General features: G+C 39.0%; 1 protein-coding gene across 1 annotated transcript in view; it reads right to left on the bottom strand.

Moving 5' to 3' along the window:
• Positions 1 to 26,814, bottom strand: part of fndc3ba (fibronectin type III domain containing 3Ba) — a 153,958-nt gene that overhangs the window by 53,560 nt on the left and 73,584 nt on the right. The window contains exons 4-6 of the mRNA XM_065276330.2: positions 11,072 to 11,148; positions 8,426 to 8,657; positions 7,154 to 7,426 (exon numbers count right to left, since the gene is read on the bottom strand). Coding sequence (XP_065132402.1) covers positions 7,154 to 7,426; positions 8,426 to 8,657; positions 11,072 to 11,148 — 582 coding nt within the window. The remainder of the gene's footprint in view (positions 1 to 7,153; positions 7,427 to 8,425; positions 8,658 to 11,071; positions 11,149 to 26,814) is intronic.

The raw sequence follows: 26,814 nt of genomic DNA, 5'->3' as shown, positions 1-26,814 counted from the left end.
ACAATGGCTACGTTTACATGCGCAAAATTGTGTCAATCCAATTTAATACAATTGAAGGTTACGAGAATACAGTTTACATGCACCCTAAACATTGCAATCTGATTTAAATGTTCGTTTACATGTACATTATATAGAATCCGAAGTCTATGCAAACGCACAGCCAGGGTTGCCAGATTTGCATATCAAAACCATCCAAAAGGACGTTCCAAACTAGCCTAAAAGCATCGCAATGACTATTCACAGCCCAAATACTAATAACTAATCAACAAAATCAATTAATCTTTAAAGCAACACTAAAGAGTTATTGCTCTTTGCTCCCCCTACAGGTTAGAAGCGTAATTGTTCATTACCACTGTCGTAAATTCTGCAGCATATCTGGCTCTGATTGGATTGTAGGTCTGCCGTAAAGCAAGTTTTTGTAGTTTTCACTCGAACTATAGGACCACTACCCGACGGTTGGAAACTTCTTTAGTGCGGTTTTGGCTGATAGAGGGCTGCAAAGCGAATGTGAAAGTGCCATTCAGCCTGTTTTGAGTGGATGAACCACTGAAACTTTTTTGGAAACGTTATTTCAAGGTAAAAAAAAACTCTTTGGTGTTGCTTTAACCCACAGAAAAAAACAACAACTTGTGGAAACAGTTTAAACAATAGCCCAAATCTAAACTTGAAAAAGCAGAGGACTTGGCAACGCTATGTTGCGGACATCATCATTCGTCGAGATAATGCTTTATCACTGGATAAAAGTCAAAACTGGAGTTGGAAAAATTTGTTCTTAAGAAGTTTTCAGATAAAGGTAATAAAAAAACACACTTTTCAAAAGGCACAACGCTTTTTTATTACTTTAAGTAGCCTAATGTTTTAAAAGTATACATAAACGCTGCAGAATTTAGTACATCGCGTGTACAGCGCGTGACCCCATTAATGTTACCTTAATAATGCGTGATGCTATTGCGTGCTTCTGTGACGAGAATTCTGTGATATAAGAGGTAAATATAATACGTGAACTGCGCATGTGCACAAGGTATTTTTGCATCGGATTTAGAAAATACTACGATTCATGCGTTTACATGCATACTTTTCTCCTGCTGATCGGATCACAGATCAGAGTACATCACCCCCTTCAATACGATCCAAATTTGCATCCGATTAAAGAGCCATCAATACGATTACAAACAAATTATTTGGTTGCATGTTAACGTACCTACTGTCTGATAAACTGCCTGATAATCAGTTTGTTTTCATTTTAGCCTCAGATGCTGTAGCATCTTCATAAACTATCCATCATTAGGAGTGGTTGCATTTTCTTTTCAAATGCCAAGCTGGCATCAGGCTTTGCTAGCTCCATGTCTCCTGCTACAGTATCTCCAGAGGGACTTTCAGTGGCATTCACTCTCACAAGAGATGCATGGCCTATCCGCTGCCAAGGGACACAGGGATAAGCCAGTGTTTCCTGGAAGAGGACTGGAAAAAATGGAGTAAGTTGGCAGAGAAAAGTGAGGAGAAATAAAGGGGAATTAGAGAGAGAGAGATAGCAGCAGAAGCACAGAGAAAGAAACATAGAGCCTAAGACTAAACCAGACCGACCCCTTTATGGGTTAGTCCAATAATTAAGAGAAGATCAGCAGAAACTGCTTGTGTTCGCTGTTAACTAAAACTTAAAGGTAATTTAATAAAATGGATATGCATAATTACGACTATTGAATACAGTTGAGAAGGTGGGACAAGCCAAAATCCCATTTAATGAGGGGAATATAGATTTTCATTTGTTTAAACTGAGCTTCTGATTAATAGCATATCTAATAAATCATAGCTACTCACACAGCTATTCACAAGAGTATCAAAGTATACCGTTTCCTGGAAAGTGAGTGAAACACTGTGTGGACTTCAACAGAAACAGACCAATTTTGTGATGTGTATTACTGTAAAAGCTGTGGGAGGGGCTTCCCAGAAAAAAAAAAACTTGATTTTGGCCCAACATTCAAACAATTTGAAAAGCACTTTAACCAGGCTCTTGAAAATGTCCTGCTATTGAACGTCTTGAGTAACTCAAGCCTCCACAGTCATCGTAATAGGTGATGGTTCTGGCGTGCAAACTATAAACAACAAGAATAGCACCGGTGAATAAGTGAAAGGTCAAGTTTAATTAGACGGTGATTTGGCATCCGTTTAGCGGCCGTTATCAGGCCTCGACCTTCTCATCTGATCTGGTTTCCAGAGTTGCATCACCCACTATTGCATCATCACACTGACCACAGGGCATTTACTCTTCTCAGTGACTCATATGTTATGAGAAAGTGAATGTGTGAGACAGAACTGTTACTATTGTGGCAATGACGCAGAGCCAAGATGGAGGATTAAGGGACATCTGTTGCTTTTGGTCGGTAATGATGGAGCTCAAGTATGTGGCTGAAGGAAAAGCTCACGGCAATGAGGAGCAGAAAAGAACATCTGTTTCTGCTCGACTCCATGCAAACATGCGAGGTTGGTCTGGGACTGAAAGGAGTTAAGGTTGAAATGCTATAAGCCTGAGACCATGGGAGGGTTTGGGGAGGTTAATCTAATGGCCACTCCTGCTCTACATACAGGCTAAGCCATAGTCTAATCTAGTTAATGAAGGAATAGCTGTAGAAAGCCCAAAATCCTTGCAGTTTAGGTTGTAGAGCTGAAGTGTCCAGGGATGTGGTTTCCTGCATTATGTAATTGATCTTCATGAGCCGAGGTGAGCGTGTTTGGGCCCACGGGGTGGTTTGAGCTAAGACCGTCCATGCGTGGTGCTGAGAGAAGGTAGGCTGTGTTGTTTTCACAGCTCCAGCTGTGTCTGGTAGCCAGGCCTGGACTTTCTAGCTGCTATGCCAACAACAAAATATTTGGGACAGCTGGAATGTCTGCCCTTTTGTTGTACATCGTCTCTTTTGTTTTCGTTTGATCACACTGTAGTAGGTTCCTCTCAAACACGAAAAAACCTGATCTCCGGAGTGACATGGGGAGCCATGTAGTTTGCATGGGCGGTCATGATGATTTATGCCTGGGAGCAAGACTGCAGTGAGGCCCAGATGGCCAAAGGCCTCTGTACTGTGAGCGAGATGCTTCAGTTTGTTTTCTGTGCTTTATCGCCAATTCAGTCAACTCAGCAGGCTCAGTTTAAATCAAATCTGTTTTGTTCGTTCTTGTCTCAAAAAACTAAAGATTACATTTGGTTTACAAACCCTATCCAAATAGCAAACTGTAAACATAGGTGGTTTGAAATCTGATGAAATGACTAAATGTGAACTGACTTTTACTCACCATTTTGGACACATGATGAAGTGCACAATATTATCTACAGCTGTGTCACATTCAAACTTGGGTCCCTTGTGAGTACTTGGATCTGAATACAACACGAATGTAGCGGACACAAGCATAACAGCTCCCCTTAATGTGTTTCTTCATTTGTACCTTTTGAATTCAGACTTTCATTATCCTAACTATTCAATTACTTTTATTTGTCCAGTAATTTTATTACAGTTACTGATCTAATTAAACTCAATACTGTGTATATTGCTGCCTTCATTTGCTATGGAAAAGATGATATTTTCCATTTGTGAAATGGTATTTACCAGTGTGTTGTGTTCAAGTGCTTTTGTTGTCGTACTGTAGGGAAAATACATTGACGTGAGTAAATTGCCTGATTGCTCATTACTAGGCTCCTATTGACTGCTAGCTAGCATCTGCTCTGGGTAGGTAACACCAAACCATAACGGTATTTTTAAAACTGACACTGAGTGTTAACGCATTATATTACAATTGTCAATGACACAACATTGTATAGGCTACAAAAAATATGCGCTTACAGTAGCAAAAACGTTTAGTAGTGTACAGTTCTTATCATTCATGACTCTTCTGTTGCTCTCTGCCATTTTGAAAAGGTCAAAGGTTATCTTATCTCGGCAACTCGTGCATCAAAATATTCTACGAGTTACCCAGTGGGAAATACCACGAGGGGGTGTTCATGTGCATTTTCTACATCGGCTTTTGGCATTTACCATAATTACCATAGCACGTGAAGGCAGCATTAGTCCAACGCTATCTCACAAGAATTCGTACATATTTTATGAGTTGGCTAATTCGTATTTATTCATAGACCACATTCGTAAGTTTTTGTACGATTTGCCTTGACACCTGTGACGTTGGGGTTAGGGGTTTGGTTTCGTTGTTGTTTTTTCAAGAGAATCGTACGTTTTTGCACGATTAACTTCATATGAATTCATACGAATTAGCAAACTTGTAAAATATGTACGAATTCTCGTGAGATCAGGCTGATATGTCTAATACTGTATATATACACAATAGTGGATTTAGCATCAAAGTCTAATGGTAATTAGACTAATAGGGCTCTATCTTACACCCAGCGCAATGCAGCGCAATGCGCGACGCAAGTGTCTTTCGCTAGTTTCCACCCTAATTTTCACGTTTAGCGCCGCGTTGTTTAAATAGCAAATGCATTTGCGCCCCCTTTTGCGCCCATGGGCGTTCTGGTCTGAAAACGAGGTGTGTTCAGGCGCATTGTTGGCGCGTTGCTATTTTGAGGCAACTAAAATAGACTACGCCATTGACCAACAAAAACCTGGTCTAAAGTCTAAAGTCAATGGCGCAATGTGTTTTATGTTATTTAAAGAGCGCATTAGTAAAATGCGCCTATACACGGGAGGACAACGCGGGTTTGCTTATCACAAGGTACATGAATGCGCAGCAGCACAAAAATGCTTTTAAATATGAAAGATTAAAGGATTGAATGTAAAAGATTATTATTGAGTCTCTTGGACATAAATGAGGACTAATTATGAGACGTTAGAAGGCGCAAAGAGCTGCTTCACCTGCAGCCTGGTAAATAAATAAATGCTTTGCTTTAAACAAATGCATCTTGCATGTTTTTAAATATTTTTTTTAATGCCACCTCACGGATTTATTGTATATGATTACTCTGTACCTGTGGATATGGTGGGATGAGAAACATTTTTAAGTAATGCTTAAAAAAACTTTAAAGTCAAAAGTGCTGAAACGTGAGGAGAGCCGTTTGTAAATTCTTTATCTCCTGTTTGTTACAAATAAAGTATTTTTAGAGTACAAAGCTTATCTTACATACTTGTAAATTATTTTTTGATATTGGATAGCCATACATTTAAAGCAATTACAAGCCTGCTTTTTACTTCCATGACTAAAAGAAAACGGGTTTTAAAGGTTTTAATAAAAAAATAACAATTTCAATACAAGTGAAAAACAACACAATTATTTAACATTAATATTAAACTGGGGATCTTCTTCCTCCGCTTAGTTTTTCAGTTTACAAAGTCCGTCATCTAAATAGGGATTAGACATAGCGCCAGCGCAACTGGCTTTTAAAGGGGATGAGAGCTGTGACTCTCATTGGTTTACTGCACGTTACGCCCAAAATACTCCCACTACAATAGGACCTACCCTTTTCGACCATGCGCTCGGCGCAAAACCATTTTTCCCGTCGTTAAATTAGCAAAAGTGGATTCGGACACGCCCATTTAGACGTTGCGCTGTGCGCTTTAGACAATGCGCTTAGATCGTTAAAATAGGGCCCTTAGTGTTGTTTCCAAATCTTACTATTAACTGGTTGGTTATTAGCATTAATATTACTGAGATATTGGCTGTTGGTTTGTTAATACTTAAAAAGCACATACTAATGCCTGATTTTAATTCATACCAATACTTAAATTTAACTAATACTTTACTAAATAAGCAGTAATTTGAGGCAAAATTGTGAAAGTGTGACCAGAATAACTTATGTATATGATTTATTTAAGCCTTTTTTAAGCCTACAAATTTGTGTAATTTACTAAATACAATTTAGAAAGTAAATAGTAATAAGTAATTAACTACTTTTTGGAGAGAGTAATTTGTACAGTAATCTAATTACACGATTGAAGATGTATTTAGTAACTAGTAACTACATTTTTTGAGTAACTTACCCAACACTAAATACTAATGAAATAACTAAAGATACTTGTGAAAATAAGGCATTTCAATTACTACGAATAATTTTCGTCGCCATTAAAAAAAAATGACTGAACTAGAGCCTAATAAAAAATGCTAATTTACAAGAAAAAATAAAAGCATCTAAACTCTTCAAATGTCAAAGACAACAGAAACACAGACTAATGCATTACTGAACATGGATGTTTGGTGAGGGCCAAAATGTAGCTTTGCTTTACTGAAGCCTCAATCCACCTACTCTACTTATAAATGAACTTTACATATTAAGCGAAGATAGAAGAATTCATTCCTACATGGAAAATTACATACATTAGTTAAAAGCTTAAACTTAAAAACAAAAGAAAAACAACGCCAGAAGACACTGCATAATAACAGCATTGACCTTCTGGAGAACAGATGTGGATTTAATTGAAAAAGATGTTTACTGTATGTTAAGACAATGTTCTTTCGAGTGGGAAAATTTAACTTTTTTTAAACGTCAACGCAGGGGGCCTGATAAGGCACATGTGGAACCAGTGAGGATTGGTGGTCATGCTCAAAAGACCCCTTCATCGAGAGAACGTGACTCCACAGGTATGTGGGCCGCCTTTCAGTGGAGGGCCAACCTGGGTAACAAGGCCCTCATTGTGGGCGCTGGAAAAACGATAGCACCTTGGCGATTTCCAGCTATGCAGCTTCCGCGTCACGACCCCCCCCCCACCTCTGTTGATGCACTTATCTTTTTCTTTTAACATTGTGGGTCGTTTGAGAGAACATGCATAACAGATGTCTAATGAAGGCTATGAAACGTCAGAGGATAAACATGCTAGCCGTGTACGAGATGATTTAATGTAACCACAATAACATCTATAATGTCTTGGGTAAACCTTGCTCGGGATTTTTGGCACAGGGCAGAACTTAACCATCACTGTGTTCCAACTCTTGACGTTTTGTGGTTTGTAACCTAGCCTTTCCTTTACATCAAGCAAGAAGAAGAAGATATCTATCTAGTGTATTATATCAAAATGTCATATATGCCTGACAGGCAGAAGCACATATACAAATAATAATATAATCATTTAAAATGTGTTTTACATTTTTCTTTGCACTAGCTAATGATTTCTTACTCAAAAAAGTTGATGCTGACCATAAAACATTTCTAAATGATACTTACCCTGCAAGTCGGGTTCGCTGGACCTAGGGCTACTTCGAGATCCACGAACAGTTTTTTTAGCCCCTGGGCTGCTTCCCCCTCCTCCACCTCCTCCATTTCCATGGATCTTGCCGTACCCGTTGTACATGTTGTTGCAGCCCATGTTGCTCTTGTATATAGAGGGAGGGCTGTTGAGACGATTCTGACGCTCCAGTCGGTCCTTCATTTTCTTCGGTGGAGGTTTGTATGGCTCATCTCGTCCAATGTAATTCATCCCGTACAATGGAATGATGTCTGTAGGAATACAATCATGCATGCAGCAATGAATCTCTCACGGAAGTCAGAATGGGAAGATAGTGATGTCACAATTAAGGAAGGTTACGAGAATAGCTGAAGCTGCGACACAAATTGTCAAATACACTTCTCGCGTCAAGCGCGACTGATTTCACTGTTAAGTCAATGTGAAGATGCGTTGACGCGCGTCTGGAGGTCTCGCGACGCGAAAGAGGCGTTTAGGGCGGCATGGTAGATGCGATTCCGCCTCATACGCGCATCTAGTTCGTGCAAATTGAGGGTCTGGCGCGGTACGCATGAATGGTGCTATTTGTGCATTTTGCGTTTCACGCGAATTTGCATCTGACACCCAATTCGAAAAATTGGAACTCTGGCGGATTTTTGTGCCGCGTTAACCAATCAGGAGCCGGCTTGCTGCTGTGGCGGCAGCCCCGCCCGGAGTCACTCATTCAACATGGAGGAAAGCTTGATATTGTCCGTGAGCAGTCACCCGGAGCTATACATATATAAGTTCTTATTTCTATAGAGACAGGAATAAAACTGGTGTGAACCCACGGTTAGAGGCAGTGCTTATGATGTAAACACAGTAGCTTAGCATGCATTAGGAAACATAAACAGGTAAGACAAAAAATAGTGCATGCATGTTAAAATCTGTGCATCGGAACTAACTCACATGTCTGTGGCTTTTAAAGCCATTAGGATGAATTATTAAATAAAATGCAAAAAAACCTCTCTCTATTGTTTTATATGTTTCGTTTCTAGACAAATAGTTAATAATACATTTGCCGTTTTGATATTACTTACAGTAGCAAAGTTTAATTGCTTATATTTTTAAATATGGTTAGTATTTGGTTTTGTTGAGGTGTTGAAATTGCAATAAAAAGTAAATTCTACTGGTTAAGGTATCGAGTCAACTGGTGACTTTTTGCTATTGTGACAGCTCTAGCACACATAATAAGTCTTATAAGTCTTATAATTGAATTGTTTATTTTATCTCACCTTCATTGTACATCGGTGGGATATGATGTTGGTAGTACTGGTGGGGTTGCATGTCCCCAGGGCTGACGGGTGGGTAGAAGGCCGTGTGTGAGTTGGGGATAAAGGGTGGTGGGGCCATGTATGGAGGTAAGTGATGGGTGGGAGAGATGGCTGGGGAATAGCTGGGAGGGTAACATTCAGGAGACTGAGGGGTGACCACCACTCTCCGGACCCCTGTGTTGTCTTCCAGCACCTTTGGAAAGAACAACAGATAAGATATGTTAAGATCCATCTGTATGGTTAAGCCTTTCATTCACATATGTGATTTCAAAAGTGAAGATAAAGGTTTGAACTATTATGAAATCCATATTTGTTATTTGTAAGATGTTTTAATCCGTAAACCATCAGTGTGACCTGGTGACCCCGAGTATGTCTATGTGTGTGTGTATGTACAGTATACATCAGAGTGTGTTTGACAGGCCTATCAATCAGCCATCATCAAACACCTCCATCAAGTTCAGACTTGATCTGCATTCAAACCCTGTGCACTTGAAAAGAGCTGTTGTTTCATCATGCATGTCTACGTGAGACATCAGTCTAACTGAGACTATGGAATGTAAGGTACAAGGCCAAAAAAAGTATCTTGTGATAGTAAGTAATGTAAATATCAAAAATTGTGTCTTCTATAACATCAGAAAGACTTGGCATCAGTGACACACACAAGATTAAAGTGTGATTTTATGTACAATAAACAACTGAGTTTTTCTTCATTTATTTATATTTGTTAATGTTAGTTAATACAGTACCAGCACAATTGTTCATGTTAGTTCACGGAGCATTAACTAATGTTAACAGTTACAACTTTTATTGCATAAATGAATTAGTGCTGAAATGAACATGAACTAAGATTAATAAATGTTGTATACAATTATTATTTATTTTTAGTTCATGTCAGCTAATGCATTTACTAATTTAACAAATACAGTTAAATAGGTTTCTTAATATAGTATTAGACGTTTTTATAGTAAAAGTTAAGTTGTGTTTTCATAAGTAAAAGTTTAACTTCTGATCTTAACAAAGTCTCATTATAAAAAATCAATAACAATGACTTTGTGTTAATAAGACCAAAATGTCATTTCCAGAACCCTGCTAAAAGAACTAGTTTAAACCAGATTTGGTCTCGTGTTTTGGTGCCCACTGTTTTGACTGTGTTTCCCGCTCCCGGCTGGCACTGGCCAAAGTTAAACACGAGCACAATGACTTCTAGACAATTAGCAGATATATCACTGCTATAGCAGGGGTGAGATGAATGATGGCATTAGGTAGATCTTTCTGTTTTCCTATTCAGAGTACAGAGTACAGGAAAGGTTAGGACTGTACGTACACAAATGACTAATCTGTTTGTGTTCTCGACTGGCTTTCATCACCAGATAACCTTTACTCAATGTTTGTAATATGTAGTCTTAAGTAAGGTCTTATGGGGCTCTAAGTTTTGCTCAGCCCTAACATGACATTTTAACCTGTGGTTAGGTCTTTGCCTCGCTCTTTAAAAACATAAAATAAAGAGAAATACAACAATACAGAATACAATATAAGAAGCTCATTTACTGTAAGTTCAGGCCAGACATCAGGTCTATATTAATGTACATATACAATATTTAGCAAGGGGTCCAAGATCTTTATCAAAAATGTCCCCTGTTCTTGCAGTCTAAGTCAATCTGTGTTGTATATAGTATCACTCCAACAAATAACATCAAATCCATCATCAAATTTCTACTTATCCTGAGAAGAGTCGAGCTGAAGGCACATACACCCTAGACAGGTGGCCAGTAAGTAAGTAAATCTGCTATGCATAATTTAAATTTTAGTCACAATTTAGTCTAACATTGCCACAGAGCCAGAAATGCCTTTGTTAGCTTGTTGTGGTCAGATTCAAAGGTGATGTGAGGTCTGAATGTAGATGTAATGTGACCACCATGCTCCAGGCCTAGATCTGAGGCTGCACTGATTGTATCTTTAAACTAGAACCGGTCAGGGGTTTGCTTTCATGTCTGGTCGATCGCAAGTAAGGTTGGAAAGCATATCCCAGATTTGTTTTCTACACTAAGATTATTTCATCTGCTCGATTGGGATCACCACAAGGATTGGATTGAGCTTATTGTTTGATGTCTAATGGATCAGAATATTGAGCCCTAAGAGCTTCTGGGCAGACCACAAGTCTCACTTAGAGGTGAGAGGATATATGCCTGTCAGACTTTTGAGGAATGTTAAATAGAACGAAATTTTTGGGCAAAAATAACACACCAGGAATCGCTTCATGATTCACTTCCTATGTTGATGCCTATTAAAACAGGAGGTTTTGGATAAACACGCCAAACCAGAGCTTATCTCTTGTTTTGTAAAATAGCCACCAAATCCACTTTACTTGCTTCCTTGCAGATTAGGGAAAGGACATTCTTGTTGTACAAATCACATAATTGGATAAATGTCTGGATTTTCACAAACTTTAAACCAGGAAAAGGATCAAATATATTCTACAGATTGAACCTAATAAAAAAAGGCAAATATTTTTCCTTTTCCTCTATTTACAGCAAATAAACTGCAATTACAGTATTTACTGGTGATTTTATTTTGTTCTAATTCCAAAAAGCTAAGCTCAGAACTCACCTGGGAGATGTAGCCGGGAGGCACGTGGATGGGTGGGATGGATCCGTTTGGTGACATCATCGGAACCTCTGCAGGCCCTGTGTGCAAACAAGACAAAATAACCAGTCAAATTTTTGTGTGCAAGGGTTAATACAATCTGGAGGGCTACTTGTTGATATAGTCTACACAAAAAGTTTTTGTTTTAATTGTTGATTTTATTTATTTTTTACTTGTTGATATGTCTTAGTGTTGTATTAAAATGGTAACATAAACCAAGCCAAGCTAATATAAAAATATGTAATAAATAAATATATATTACAATTGAGACTATTAATAGAATGTGCTTTGGCGGGCACCTCACAGACTCTGTTAGACACCACAATGGAGACCCCTCGTGTACAGATTTAATAGTTTTATCTTCTATATTTTATACATTTTTAGATTGTATGAATTTGGGAGATGGTTTTATCCACCTTAGTGCATAAGCTTTACTTTGTTTTCACCCTAGGATCAAACTGGTTATTTGCTGTGCTAACACAAATTGAGCAACAGAAAGCACATATTTACAGTAAAACCAAACACTTACATTTAACACACATCAAATACTCAGAATTAATCTGTATAAAAAGAGTAATGAGACAAAACAAGGGATAAAACTAAAACATTTTGACGAGTGAACTTGGTTACGTGTGTAACTGTTCTCACTAAATTGTTGAGCTATGCATCTTTCTTGTACAAAAAAAGTTAAAATAAATATTTATAAGATCACATCTGATCTGACAGAGTCAGCATTTGCAGAACGCTACAAAATACTCCAGAAATTCCTACAGAATTCCTCGACACTCCTGCGTTTGCATTTTCTATTTTCATTTGGCTGATTATGCTTTTAAATATGAATATATGAGTGGAATACTCTAATGTATTTTATTACACATTTTACCATGTTTAAATTCACTGGACACAATTAAATTCTACAAGATATTTACTAAAAATCAATGAAAACAAACACGCAGATTCTGTCTGGGCCGATGCTGCGAATGGGCACCCAACTACTCATTAACAAATACGTTTCTATTTCAGTAAGCTACACAAACAAATCATTGCATTCTCATTGTCCAAGGCCAGCATAACTGCTGGATACCAACCAGCAATGGATAAGGCACACAGGCCAAAAAGAGACGGCCCACTTGGCACGCTGGGCTGAGGGTTGTGGGTAATGGAACCAGTGCAGAGTCCAGACAGACTGTTATAGAGGATTGGAAAGGAGTCAAGCAGCATGGAAACTTTCCTGTCGCTTTGTGAGTCTCTCTTCAGGTCTGATTTACTACACGATCATTCTTCATATCCCTCTCTTGCTCTGACTGATGGGATCACCAGTCATGACATCACATACCTGGTTGCAGTTTTTCCGATCAACCATTTGCATCAGGCTCCTCAAGGACCACCATTTCCTTGAAACAAACAATACTTTTCCACTATTCGTGTGGCTCCTGGCTGCATCATTTGCTCAGAAATGTATAAGAAACCTTCAGTGAACCATTTTGTTTATGCCTTTTAGCTGTTTAACTGCTTAACAAAGAGAAAACAAATGTCTTAAAGGTTAAGCGTGCATTTTTTGCAGAGGCATCAAAAGAAATTATGATCTAGCTTCTTTAATTAGTTTAAGAGATTGATTTAAAACAAACTTTAACATAACAAGAACCAACCATGTACATATTTCCACATTTTTAGACTTTTAATTTAAATAAACTAGTGGGTGTGTGAAAATGGTTGAAATAAAGCTGAATTTCCATAAGGCCAGAGGTGCGTGTAGTTGAATAAAGATTCTAATTTGTTTTCTTTCCGCTTTTCTCAGTATAACCTGAGAAGTCACTTGTATAACATTTTGTTGCCAATAAATATCCATCAACGGCTAAATATGCCCTACACTATCTTACTTCGACATCTTTAGGCTTAAAGCGTTCCCTACTCTAGGTAGTCTAACGGAAACCAGGAACAAAATCCCCACGTTTGTCCATTTATAGATACACCAAAAGAAATGTTTTCAAATCCAAGGCAGATCTAAATCGCACTGTTGACTTTTCCACTGCGGTCTGTCTCATTTTGTTTCTCTCTTAGTTGTGAAGGTCTGGGTAAGGCCTGGTAAAGACATCATCACCCCCTGAGACAGCAGCAGTCTGCTTTGGCAAGCATAAATCACAAGATGGGCAGTAATGAGTTCTACAGTTGATTCTTCATTTGCCGCCAAAGTCCGTTCATAACAACATCACTACTGTCCTGAAAAACCTACCAGAACTGATCCTGTTTAAGACACATTAGACTTACAGAGTAAGAAATTTACCTTTACATTTACACATTCGGCAGACACTATTATCAAAAGTGAATTATAGGTATACATTTTATCAGTATGTGTGTTCTCTTGGATTAAACCCATGACTAGGGTTGCCAACCGTCCCGCATCCCGTTTCTTGACTGCTACACTGTACTAACCAGTGACTGATTCAACAGGCTTGTTCGAGTTCATGTGGCGCCACAAGAACCGAAAGGCAGATAACATCAAAATCCCACAAGAGCGATTTGAGAAATCATACAGAGGAGACTGATATCAAAATGCTCTCGCGGTACTTTGATGCCATCCAACTGTCAGTTCTTGTGACGCCACAAACAGCAACAGCAGCAGTAATGCTGTATCCGGACGTCTAAAAATGATCTTCGATACCTTTCATCCAATCACAGACCCCTTCACAATGTGTATACCTTTAAGGGGATCAAATAATAAGATTTAATGTATTCTTTTTTATATAGTAGGTATGTTTGTGCCGTATGTTGCCAAGGCATACGAGTTATAAATTAATATTTAATTATAGCTATAATTTTGACAAATGGCATAAATACACTGTATACACACACAACCATATCCGCACTGTTGTGGCAGGCTATCTTTTGTGCCATATTTCTGTAGTGAGAAAGTTGGCAACCCTACCCATGACCTTTTGTTCTGCTAATACAACGCCCTAGCCGCTGAGCTACAGGCACTACAAAGCAACTTCCAGCACATTTATATACATTTTTATTGGTCAATGAATTTGCATTATTAGTTCTGTTCGAATAATTCGATTTGTAAACCATTGCTTTAGTTGTGCAAGGGTCATGGGTTCGATCCCCAGGAACCATGCATACATACTAATAAATGAAATACCTTGTAATGCATTGCAAGTCGCTTTGGATGAAGTGTTATGCTCTAGCAGTTACAATTACACCAATATGAACTCATATACGTGCTACTGTATAAAGTGTGAGAACTGTCCCTCTGAATAATAGGTATTGTGGGTGTAACAGTATCAGAACAACAGCTGAGAGATGGAGGAATGTTGGGGAAAAAAATCTTAAAGGCCCACTGAAGTGCCTTGGACTGTGGAAGCTACAGTACAGTAAAAACTTTTTAAAGTGTAAGTTAAACTGTAAAGTGATTTGAAGAAGGCTGTTATCATTTAAGTAAAGGGACCGGATTAACAGAAGCATTTTTTCCAGTAAGAGCTGAACTACTGCTGATTTCAAAGGATCATTTTTGGTTAACTGGTGAGAGTAGAGGAGGAGTCCTTACTGGAATTGTGCATGTGTGTGTGTGTGTGTGTGTGTGTGAGAGAGAGAGTGTATCTTTAAATGTCTGTGTGCTGCACAGCATTAGCCCTTTGTGCAAGAGCTCAGTCAGGGTGACCTTGCTAGTAGAACAAACCCATTAGTTTATGATGTTAAACAAAAACAACCTGTCAGTCAGAGCAAAGTCGAATGAGTGGGTGCTTACCGTCTGTGTTTGTGTATTTGCATGAACGTGGGCATGTGCGTGGGTGAGCATGCGGTCGGCGTAAGCTGTGTGTCTATCTTGTGTACACCCACCCACATGTGTGTATGCATAAAAACAGAGTTTACACAATGTACAAGGATCAAAATGCTAAGTGAAATAATTAACCTGAAGAACAAACAGGCACACAAAGAGCAGAGTGTTTTTTTAAATAATTTTAAGATTTTGTGGTTAATCTATGGGATCATCTTGAACATCTTGAACTAATAATTAAGTGATGTCTGTAAAAGTTGTAATAAATGGTATAATTTTTACAAGGCATGGAATGATGGAAGATTAGCAGCTAGTGGTGGAAAATATCAAACATTGCTGAGCAAAGTTTTTCCTCAAGGTTTGGCATTAAATCCGATAATACCAGCACTGCCTGAAGATGAGAAACAATTCCTATTCGACATCAGTACATGTGGTATCACATAAATGAGTACATTCAGATTCTTGTTTTGATATTTTAATATATGCATCTCACCACATCTGTATTGTATTGTGGTAAAATGGTCATTTGATACCATCACTGAACCTTCACAGCACATGTCAGATGCATGTCAGGCTGGTAACATGAAGTGTAGCACATGCCTATGCAGAGAGGAAGAGAGCAAGCATCGCTCTTTCATGTCAAATACATTATTCATTCCTTTTTTCCTCTGCAGAGGAGCATATGTGAGCCTTGGGAGTCAGTGTGCTTTAATGAAGAGAGCTGCCTGGAGTCACGGTCAGGCCTGGTGGAGTATGCAGAGCGCACAGAAGACGTCTTTACATCCTGCATACACTGAGAGCACTCATGTGAAATCACACTGCCTGCTTTCTATCCTCCACTCTTGGGCGCTACAGGCCTCCAACTTATCTCCTCTTCATGTTGAGCATCTCTGAAGCATGGCTGAGTTCTGAACCACATTCTCAATGTATGTATTCACATGCATTCTCTGCCTTTGAAGTATGCTTCATTTCTGAAGTATATAGTACTCTGGTCAGGTGATGGGTTCCACAAAAAGATTGCATGTGGAAACACCATGAGGACATTGACATAACTGTTGGTTCATTGGGGAACCAAAAATGGTTCTTCTATGGCATCGCTGTAGTAACAATTGCAATGTTCAGTCGACTAGAATAACTCCAATATTTTACAACGATCTGTATAACTGAGAAACAATTATGCCATTCTTCACTTTTACATTGTAAACCGAACCTGAGCTTGTTCCCCATTTTCCTGTGTTTTCCACAAAAAAAAACAGACTGCTTGGGGCATGGATACATGAAAAGCAAGGAAAGATAATTTAAAATGTAATTAGAAATTCCTGGACGGCAGGTTGGTTAATCTTCAAAAGAATGTCTAAGCCAGAAATAAAACACAGTGCCTGTATTTATCAGGACTCGCAAGAGACGGGCAAGTCTCGCCACACATCAGACTGATAAACATAACCCAACATGCACCCTCACAAATCTACACCAATAATAGTGGCATTGGAAGGCTGTAACACTGATAACAGGTTTCTTGGTTTACAGATGGGGTGACAGAGTCTTCTTGAAGTGCTTCCAGAATGCCGGAGAGGGCCGTGGCACTAAGCGCTGTTGTCTTTCCGATCTCGGAGCAGCCCTTGCCAGCAAGGTTCTCTCTCGCCACACAAGAGGGTCCATTCAGGGTCCAGCCACTGAGGCTCCCGGCACAGAGACAGTAATATGCACCCAGTTGGCAAACAGACGCGTATTTGGACAGTCACTGTAGCCCTCTCCACTTAGCAAACACCAGCATTCCTGCAGCTCCAGAGCCAGTAGACACACACACACTCACGGCACAGTGCAGTCTCATATAAGAAACCCAACTAGGAAGAAAACTAGGAAGGATACTGTACTAGCCTATCCACCAGCCTATCCAAAAGGTCAACAGTATTAGGTCTTCATGCTTAATCGGCAGGCCTTTATCAATACACAGATCATGCTCAGCAAACCAATGCACACCAACCAGAACAGAAATAAAGAGAAAAACATCTCCATACTGTATATACAACATAACTCAAGAGTGTTCAATCAAATATGTTAATGACTTACAAGATGCTAACCTGATTTAAAAAAATATATTTCCTTCAAAACAGAACAATTGAATACTTTCCACTGATTAGTCTATTGAAATCAAACCTTTGCTTATATTAATTTGTGTATACAGTTTACTTTTTATACCACAATGAAACACATCAATCCTGTCTCTACATCTCGTAAACCTTTAACAAACCAGACTATAATTAGAGATAGAGAGCTTGAGAGTGGGAACACTTTCAACTTTCTTCCATGTATCTGGAATAGGAACATTTTTCCATCCCAAACCTTCAAACAGCCAATAAAATCCTTTAACATTCGTTATTTATTGAGGGAATACATCAATTTTCCAACAATAAAGAGATGTGGTGGGTATTTGTTTATTTTCACGGCAACCCTCGAGACATCAATGCGATTTTTATGACATTTCAATGAGCCCCTGTTGGAGGTCGAATCTGTAAAAGTGTATTTGATTTGGCAAGGAAAATCCTAAAATTCCTGCCACAGAAATCAAGCCTGGACAAGGGACTGTAGAAATCCATGCAGGAGCCCAGCCTATCCATCCCGCAAGGAGGAATTTGGGGCTTGAATTATGATTTTACAGTATCTCACTCAACGGGACCAAACTATTCAGAAGTACATCCAGTCGGTTAGCAGTATTTCGATCAACCAGTTCATTGGTCATAGGTAAATTCAACAATTCACTCAGTATTACATGCAGTCAGACAGTTAATCGGTCATCGATGTATTCAATCTTAAAATCATTTGGTCAACAGACTGGTGTATATTTATAGTCAGACCAATGCACCTATTATGCAGAAGACTTTATGTAAGTGAGACTAAAATAATATACCTAATGGTCCAACAAGCCAAATGACCTAATCTTACTAAAACCAATCACTTTCAAGCATGCCAGAGACAAAGTTGGCATAGTCTAATGGTGTCTTAAGGGTTGCCAGTCTAACTGGCCAACAGTCACTGACTAAATGTTTTTTAACCTTTTAATATAGATTATATTAATGGGCCATGGATTATTAAAAAAATTTACTTTGCACTTTAAAATGCTGGGATGTTTAAACCCATACTTGGGTAATATGGGCAAACCCAGAAGTCAAGTTAAATTAACCTTGGAAATGTCTGTAGTTGGCCATGAAACAACCAAGAAAGTCTTTTGAAAAACATTTCAAATGTCATTTATTACAAAAGAATGCTATCAAATACAATAAATTTTTTGTACTGTTTGTACATTAGGTTGTGATGATGTTTTTCTCTAATGATTGATGCTTAATGCCAATAGTGTCAGACACACACACAAAGTGTTTTGTCTACTGGTGTGGTGAACTGGCAGAACAAGTGAAGTGTATGAAGAACATCATATTTTACCATACACTTTCACTTACATCATCATTACAAAACGTTATTCACATAACACACTTTGCTTTAAAAGCTGCTCATCTGTCACACTGGAGTAAAGTGCAACTACAGTCAGACTTATTATGGAGATTATGATCTAGAAATGTTGTAAAGAGCCACACACATCATCTCTTCCTGGCAAAATCTCTGCCTCTATTAATCACCAGCTCCATTAGAATCCAATCAAGTATATTATTAGTCTAATTCATGAGTATTCAGACCTAAGACTTAAACCAAGCACGACTGGGGATTAGGTGCTTTCGCTCAAATGCTTTCTGGAACCAATCAGATATCAGTGCAGATCAGTCCTCAGTTCCTCTTGCAGACTCAGCTAGACTGGGGTTTAAGGTTTTATCTACTCTGCTACTTTGTTAATGGGAATTTTTTGATTTATAATGATGTACTTTTGTGGTCTGGAGGCTTTAAGTAGCTGAGCTTAAGCTGCAGGATTGCAAAGATGCACAGTCACACATATTTTAGATGTCAAATATCCAACAGTAGACATGCACCCTGTCATAGGCAGAAGAGGGTCGAGCTTTGGACCCTTTGGCATCCGTCACATCTGGCTGTGCACGAATAAGCTTCTCAAACCACTGGTGTTGCAAAACAAGACATCTCTTATGCTTTACTCTTTCCCCGCCATTGACAAGATATTTTGTCAAGAGAAAACATTTGCATAAAAAGAAACATGTTCCTGATGAATTCTTGTGTTAATCTGCAATACCGCGATTATCCACTAGATGAATCTTACCCAATTTATGAAAAACTGAAGCCAAAAAATTATTTACTAATTTTAAACTATGTGTATGTCTAACAAAATTCCTTCACAAAAATGCAATTATTAACCTTTTTGCTAAAAAAATATTTTTAAAGAAAGGCTGGTGGGGAATGACTTAAACATCAAAAATCACAGCAATATTAATCAGTCAATAGTGCACCAAAGACAGAGGGACTTGACCTGTTAACCTCCAAAAGTCAAACACGTCAAAAGGTTGATATCACTTAAAGGAACATGCCCACATTTTGGGAATTTCGCTTATTCACCGTAACCCCCAGAGTAAGATAAGTCCATACATACCTTTCTCATCTCCTTGCATGCTGTAACTCTGTCTGACACAGCCCCCGCTAGCTTAGCTTAGCACAAAGACTGGAAGTGAATGGCTCCAGCTAGCATACTGCTCCCAATAAGTGACAAAATAACGTGAACATTTTTTAATTTATGTGTTGTGATTTGTATAGTCACAAATAACAAGGTGATATGAGACACAGCCATCTTTTAACAGTATTCATACTGGGAACTATATTCTCAGAAGGCGAAGCACTGCTACATAGGTGGAGTGATTTGGTCGCAGCACCCGAGAAGCCCCCTGGTGAGGAGCAGAGAGTTCGTTCAGAGTTGTGCAAACAAATAGGAAAATGTTCGCGTTATTTTGTCACTTATTGAAAGCAGTATGCTAGCTGGAGCCATTCACTTCCAGTCTTTGTGCTAAGCTAAGCTAGTGGGGGCTGCGGCAGACAGAGTTACAGCACGCACAGAGATGAAAAAGGTATGCATGGACTTATCTAACTCTGGGGATACAATGAATAAGCTAAATTCCCAAAATGTGGGCGTGTTCCTTTAACCACCCCAGGGATTTTCTTGCAACCTGTGAATCTACATCCGGCCATTTTGTTGCTTAAAGCATTATTTATTACCTTGCAATGTTTTCAACAAATCACAGTTTGATGCACAGAGTAACCATAATTATGACGTTTAAAACTAATTGAAGCTTCACTTAAATCAGCAACAATGTGAAATGCAACCATGATGGGATGTACAGTAAAGCAGGGACGTAAAGGATGAAAAACTTGTTTGATTCAAAAAGGTTTTGACAAACATCTAGCCAAGAGCTTAAGATTTTATTTGACAGTCTACACACACACGCCTACACAAATACATTTTTCAATACCCATACAGCGATGACGTCCCCTCTGCCTCCCTTTGTGCAGATTCCTGACTTTTTCAATTTTTGCCTCTCTTAGATCTTTTCAATAAATTGCACACACACAGAGCAGCTGCATACCTCTGCTAGAGAAACAGGCAAACATCTCAAACATGGCTTGAAGTCATGCCAGAATTTGTGCAGCCAATGGGCTGTATGTTGGGTGTGCTCCTACATGTCTGTCCTTATAAACTCCAGCTGAATGTTGTGTGTCTCCACCCAACTCGGTAGCCAAGTCTTTAATACTCTAATGAGGTTACATATTCTTCTCTCTTAAAAGCTCAGGAAAACTGAAACAATCGCTTCACTATTTTCTTTGCGTGCTTGATGAGGCAATCATGACTATTATTATTGCTCATACTTATGCTTAGGGAATGGAAAAAATGATTTTCACAAAATTACACCCTAACAACTGTATAGCAATGTGCTGATAACCACTCCAACAATACTGTAGGCAAGCATCGCTAACATTTCACCTAGAAAATTAACAAATTTAGTTTTTCACTCCTCCTTGTCGATTAATACTCTCCATTATCTACTGAAACAACCTCACAGACAGAGTTTTGATGCTACTGAATGGGAGGTATGCCGCTCCTCCACTGCACACTTAAGTATGCACTCCCATCCTCGACCACAGCTGTAGCTGAGGTATTCGGACCATAAAGCGGAAACTTTGGGAGCATGTGAACCTTAGAGAGCGAGAGTGCCCTGAGGAGGACCAGTTCTTTCAGTGAAGCCCTGCCCAAGCTCTTCTCTGCCAGCTCAGATTTCCATTAACCTTCCCCTGGGACCACTCCTCTGTATAGTGGACCTTTGTGGGAAAGGAAAGCCCCTGAACCGAGACTGATCCCCTCTGAGAACACACACCCCTACTGACTTATTATGGATTTCTCTAAATATGGTTTATTCCAAAATACGCTTCAAGAAACACAAAAATCGATTTTTTCAATTTCATGCACGTGACCAAAACACAGACGGATTGAGACTTATAGCTTTTTTGTAGAAACACCTGTTTAGGACAAGCGTATCTTTGGAGGACACAGTTGAAAAGAACCACAGCTCCAACGGATATATAAAAGCCTGACATTTTCTTGGCGTACTTTCTACCACTCCAAAGAGGTCGTCTTGTAAAGTGGGCTAATGGGAAACCATGAAACGATGGTTGCGTTAAATAGTTCCCTCCTGGACATTTATGGATCAATTGTTTGTAAATGATTTCAGACTATAGAAACAGAAATTATGTGGTGCTGCACGTTTACACAACAAGTTTTTCTTTTAGTGTTTTTTTTTTTTTGGAAAGTTTTGTATATTTTAAAATATTAAAAACACTGCAAGCCATGCCAATAGTTGACAATGTTATGCAATGTCTGAACACAAACACATTCGCATGATGTCACTATTTTTACAAATTAGTTTTTTTGCAAATTAAAGGGACACTCCACTTTAAAAAAAATATTCTTATGTTCCAGCTCCCCTAGAGGTAAATATTATATTTTTACGATTTTGGAATCCATTCAGCCGATCTCCGCGTCTTGCGGTTCCACTTTTAGCATAGCTTAGCACAATCCATTGAATCTGATTAGACCATTAGCATCATGCTAAAAAAAAAACCCCAAAGAGTTTGAATACTTTTCCTATTTAAAACTTGACTCTTCTGTAGTTACATCGTGTACTAAAAATGAGAGTATAGATCCTAGCCATATCTCCCTAGAAAATCGCAACTTTTTCAGTCTGAAAAATATCGAAACTCTTTGGTTATTTTTGAGCGCAATGCTAATGGTCTAATCAGATTCAATGGATTATGCTAAGCTATGCTAAAAGTGGTACCACCAGACCCAGAGATCAGCTGAATGGATTCCAAAACCATAAAGATCAAATGTTTAACTCTTAAAAATGAGCATGTCCCTTTAAATAAAGACAGTAAGGGGTTTGTTTTTAAAAACTTCCATATTAAAACAAAATATGGTTGTTATGTAAATTAACAACCAAAATCCATAAGAAGAAGTATTTTGTTTTTAGTTGAAAATAGTGTTATGCAATCTCCCACTAAGCAGAACAAAGCAATAAAGCAATGCAAAATAATCCATACAGTATGTGGTGTTAAATAGAATATTATAATAAATAACTATAAAAACATACATACATACACACATATAAATATACAGTACAGTACATACTGTACAATACCTGTCTACCCCTATACATTAATCATTGACCTTTCCTTATTTACAAAATGTGTCGCTTTCACAGGATAATATACATCGTATACATGGTATAATATACATGCAGGTGCCTTGACTCTACAGCTCTGTAAACCTCTTAATCATAAACTGCATGTGTGTTCATTGATGGGTCCGTGCTGTTTAGATGTTCTGAGCGATTGCCTGATCTCTTCATCTGCCAGGGGAAGAAGTGCATGCCTGTGTCAGTGAGTGTGTGTTTGAGCTGAAGTCTGTGTATATTCCCATCCATGTGCGGATGAGCAAGGAGGATTGAAAGAGGACAGCCAGCGCATGGGTGGTCCCGCACCCTTCCAGCACAACTCCCCAAACACAACGTAAACCAACTGGACCTCTGGGGCCACGTTCACCCTTCATCCATCAGCCTGGTACACGCACCACACCAAAAGCTCAGGATCTCCCAGACCGTCGCAGCAGGTGATGTATGGACCCCGGCAGTGCTGCCGAAACACGCACTTAAAAGTCTTGTAAACAGCAGGCGTCTCAGCTGAGGCAGACGCCCAAATCAAGAGCGATATGCAGATTTACACCAACCACTGAGGAACAGCCGCTCTGAATAGAAGCATTAACCTCAAACAGCTTTAATATCCATCACCCTTCATCTGCCTTTTAAACACCAGTCAGTGGTGACTCCTCTGCAGAAAGAAAGGCTTACACTAGTATACATTTCCATGCTGATCCAAGCTAAATGGTAAGTGCTGGTTTGACTGCTGGACCAGCAAAATGTACCTGGTGAAACTGCTCAACTAGCATTGTCTCTGTGGTTCAGCACTGCTAAAACCATACAGCCCGACAAGGAAACCTTTATTTTTAAGAGAGTAGAGATTGTTTCATCGGACGCATGCATGTTTTGCCTGAACTGAAGTGAACTTCCGGTCTATATTTATTTATTGGTCTGGCTAGTGGTTAAACTGATCTCTGAAACAAATACCTAAAAATAACATGTTTTGATTTGCTAAAGATGAGGGAAGATGACAAGCAGTCAAGCAGGATCACAGTTGTGCAGAGAGATTTGACAGCCAGGCCAGAATTAAAGGACCTGTACTGTAGTTAACATTGTATACTTCAATTTTACACAGTAACGGTAGCTCTATGTAATAGTTGATACTAGAGGTCTTCTCGGGTCCAAATGTACCCGACGTGCATAAATATTTAAAAAAAAGACCCGACCCGAACTAGTTCCCACCTGACCCAATTTTTTAAAATGTTACTTTTTTTAAGACACAATGTCGCAAGCGCTCTTGGCAAACAGATGAGAGGTCTGAAAAGGACATTGACGCACACACGCGAGAGAGTTCGGGTCTTCTCGGTTCTGTTCGGCAAAACACATTCATTTTAAATTACCTGAGACCCGATGCCGCTATTATTGTACCCGACTCGTGTCCAAGGCACATGTGAAACTTTTAGACCCGAACCCAATCGGGTCTCGGGTCGGACCTCGGGTTTTCGGATCTAAGTGGACCCGTGAAGACCTCTAGTTAATACACTTTAGATATGATATCTCATATGATAACCCAAATGCCAATACCATTTCTCACATGTATTCACATTATGTTACTGTGATCTATTACAAAACTAATCGTGAGGTAGTAGGGCTGCTCGATTATAGACAAAATCATAATCCCGATTATTTAATACGATTAATCTGTGACTTTGAAAAGATGCATTTCTTTAACTTTTTCATGAAGTAAGTGTTGCAATAGGCTACACGGGTCAAAGTGTCTTAAAAACACATCAGTCCAGCAACACACAATTTATATTTTAATTGTGCAATCATTGTTTTACCACGATTATCTTGTTTTTGTTGTTTGTTTGAATAAAAAAAACTATTAATTGCACAGCCCTATGAGGTAGTTGTCAAAACATAGCCCTAGCAGAAACACCGTCATCCAATGCTGATGATGACCAGCATCCAAACACAACATATTTAAGGATGGTGTCCATGTGACCATTCCTCTCGTAGGGTAAAGTGTACGGATTCGGTGTCTAATCTATAATTAGAGTTACAAAACTCCTATCCATGCCTATAGTCCCAAGTGGTCATCTTTCTCACAGTAACCACAGATCAGAGCCTCTCCCAATCTCACGCACATCACGACCGAAATGATGACGCGCCCATCTGTGTCAAGTTCCCAGGTGAAATCCGAGAGCATGCTCTGGAAAACCATCTTTATTGTTGTCATTCTTTTAGGGGGGAGATAAAGAAACATGGAAAGAACAGACAAACCTAGTTACAAGAATAAAATAACTGCACGTGGATTTAGTTTTTGTCCCTCCGTACGCCCTCCTTCTCCAGAAAAAGCACACATGTGGTGAGCAGACTGAGAGGAAACTGCAAAGCTCTGGTGTGGTGGAGCTATATCACATCACTGGTGCTTTGTTTTGGCTGTTGACCTACATACTAGGGTGTAGGGTGTATGGGAGAGAAAAAATCCCTAGCTGTCATTAAGAGTGAGTAAAAGGGTTGATATCTGGTCTAAAGTGACTGATAAATCAGAAACGGTGCCAGATTAGCAGACTGATTCCCACATTTTTACTGAAATGGTGCTGTTCCAGTGCTGATGCTCATAACTGACTATAGACCTGTCCAAATAAAAAACAAGTTAGATTGTGTTCTTTGAAATTGAAAGCTGTTACTGATGCAACACTATTGTAAGTCGTCTTAACAGATAAAGATCAAATAATATCAATTTATTATTCATTTTATTCAGAGCCACTAGTAAATGCAACACGCAAAAGGTGGTAATGCTATATATTCACCTGAAAAGATTGTCGTTTTTGTCGTTTTAAGAGTACTGAGTTTTGCAGACAAGATCATTTAAGTTTTGCACAATCTGCTTTTGTTATGCTTAAGTCTAGACTTGGTTGCTGCTGATGTTGTTCTTAAAAAAACAACAACCGACCTACTTTAGTGTGTGACACAGACAACGAGATAGGACAGAGAGCGAGAGAGAGAAAGTGGGCTTTAGGGACATTGTGAGTGTGGTGAACAAGATGCAGATGTGTGCTCAGGTCTGCTATTGTTGTTAGATTGTTGTTGCTGGTATTGCTCGCCAGTCACTCAGATAGCACCACTATTTCTATTCCTCATGAGAATGCTAAAGAGAGAGAGAGAGAAAGAGAGAGAGAGAACGCAGGAACTGAATGAGACAGGACACATGGCTGAAATAGCAGCACGGCAGACAGAGCAAAGCCTGGGCCAGGTTTACTGCTACATACAATAACACACACACACACAAGCACCAAACGCACAACAACTGCCAACCACGCTTCGGTTCCTTGTACTTTTCCTGGCAAAACAGACACTAGCAATCTATAAATGTTTCCTGAAATAAAGAGAGAACAAAACAACACAGGACTGAGTTTTGTTCAAAGTCTCTGCTACCAGAATTGCATACACTGAGACTCTATAGAGTCTTCTGTCCCTCTTTCTCTTCTTACAAAAATGTTTTTTTTGTCATATTGATTATCAAGACCATGGTGGAACATGTACTTAAACATTTATTTATTTAAAGTGGGGGTTTAATGGTATTTCAAGCATTCTGACTTATTAACACAGTTATAGAGTTGTTTCCTCATGCTAAACGTAGGCAAAGTGTCAAAAATGCAGTTGGGCGTGTTTCAGAGTATTTCTGTGCCGAATGCACTTCGCCAGGCTTCGTACAAGTTTCGGCTAATTTTTTTCGATTACGGTTCTAACTGACGTTTCAGGGGTTTTCGATACGTATCACTTCTTTATATGGGCTTCCGCCGGAAAACTTCCCCTGGAAAACCCCGCCCAGCCGTCAGTCAGCGGGAGACGCTAGAGCTTGCTAACAGCTTATCACGCCACTCAGCTTTGTTTAATTTCAAAAGTCAACAATGGCACAACAAGAAGTGTGTTTTTGGATGTAAGGAGAAGACATCCAGCCTTATGGAAACAATGGATATAGTTTATTATCCGGATTAGCAGCGGAGTTTTGCGTGTGTGTGTTTGATGCGGTGGATTTTCATGACGAGTTACACGCGGTAAGTAAGACTTCTGTCTATGTTGGAAATAGGCGCGTGTATATTATATAAATGACACGAACATGTAGTGAATCATAAGTTAAAACAGTGTTGTATAGTGTTGCATGACTCGTACTCGCTCCTCCCGTGTTATAACTCCTCCTTCTTCATTTTTTCGTACGTTATCGGAAAGATTCGGTAAAGCTAATCTTTCTTTTATAAATCTGATTAAACTAAAGACTCTTCAGAGAT

This window comes from Paramisgurnus dabryanus, chromosome 6, assembly GCF_030506205.2.
Source record: "Paramisgurnus dabryanus chromosome 6, PD_genome_1.1, whole genome shotgun sequence".
Taxonomy (NCBI): Eukaryota; Metazoa; Chordata; class Actinopteri; order Cypriniformes; family Cobitidae; genus Paramisgurnus; species Paramisgurnus dabryanus.
This window is presented reverse-complemented; position numbering and strand designations above follow the sequence as displayed.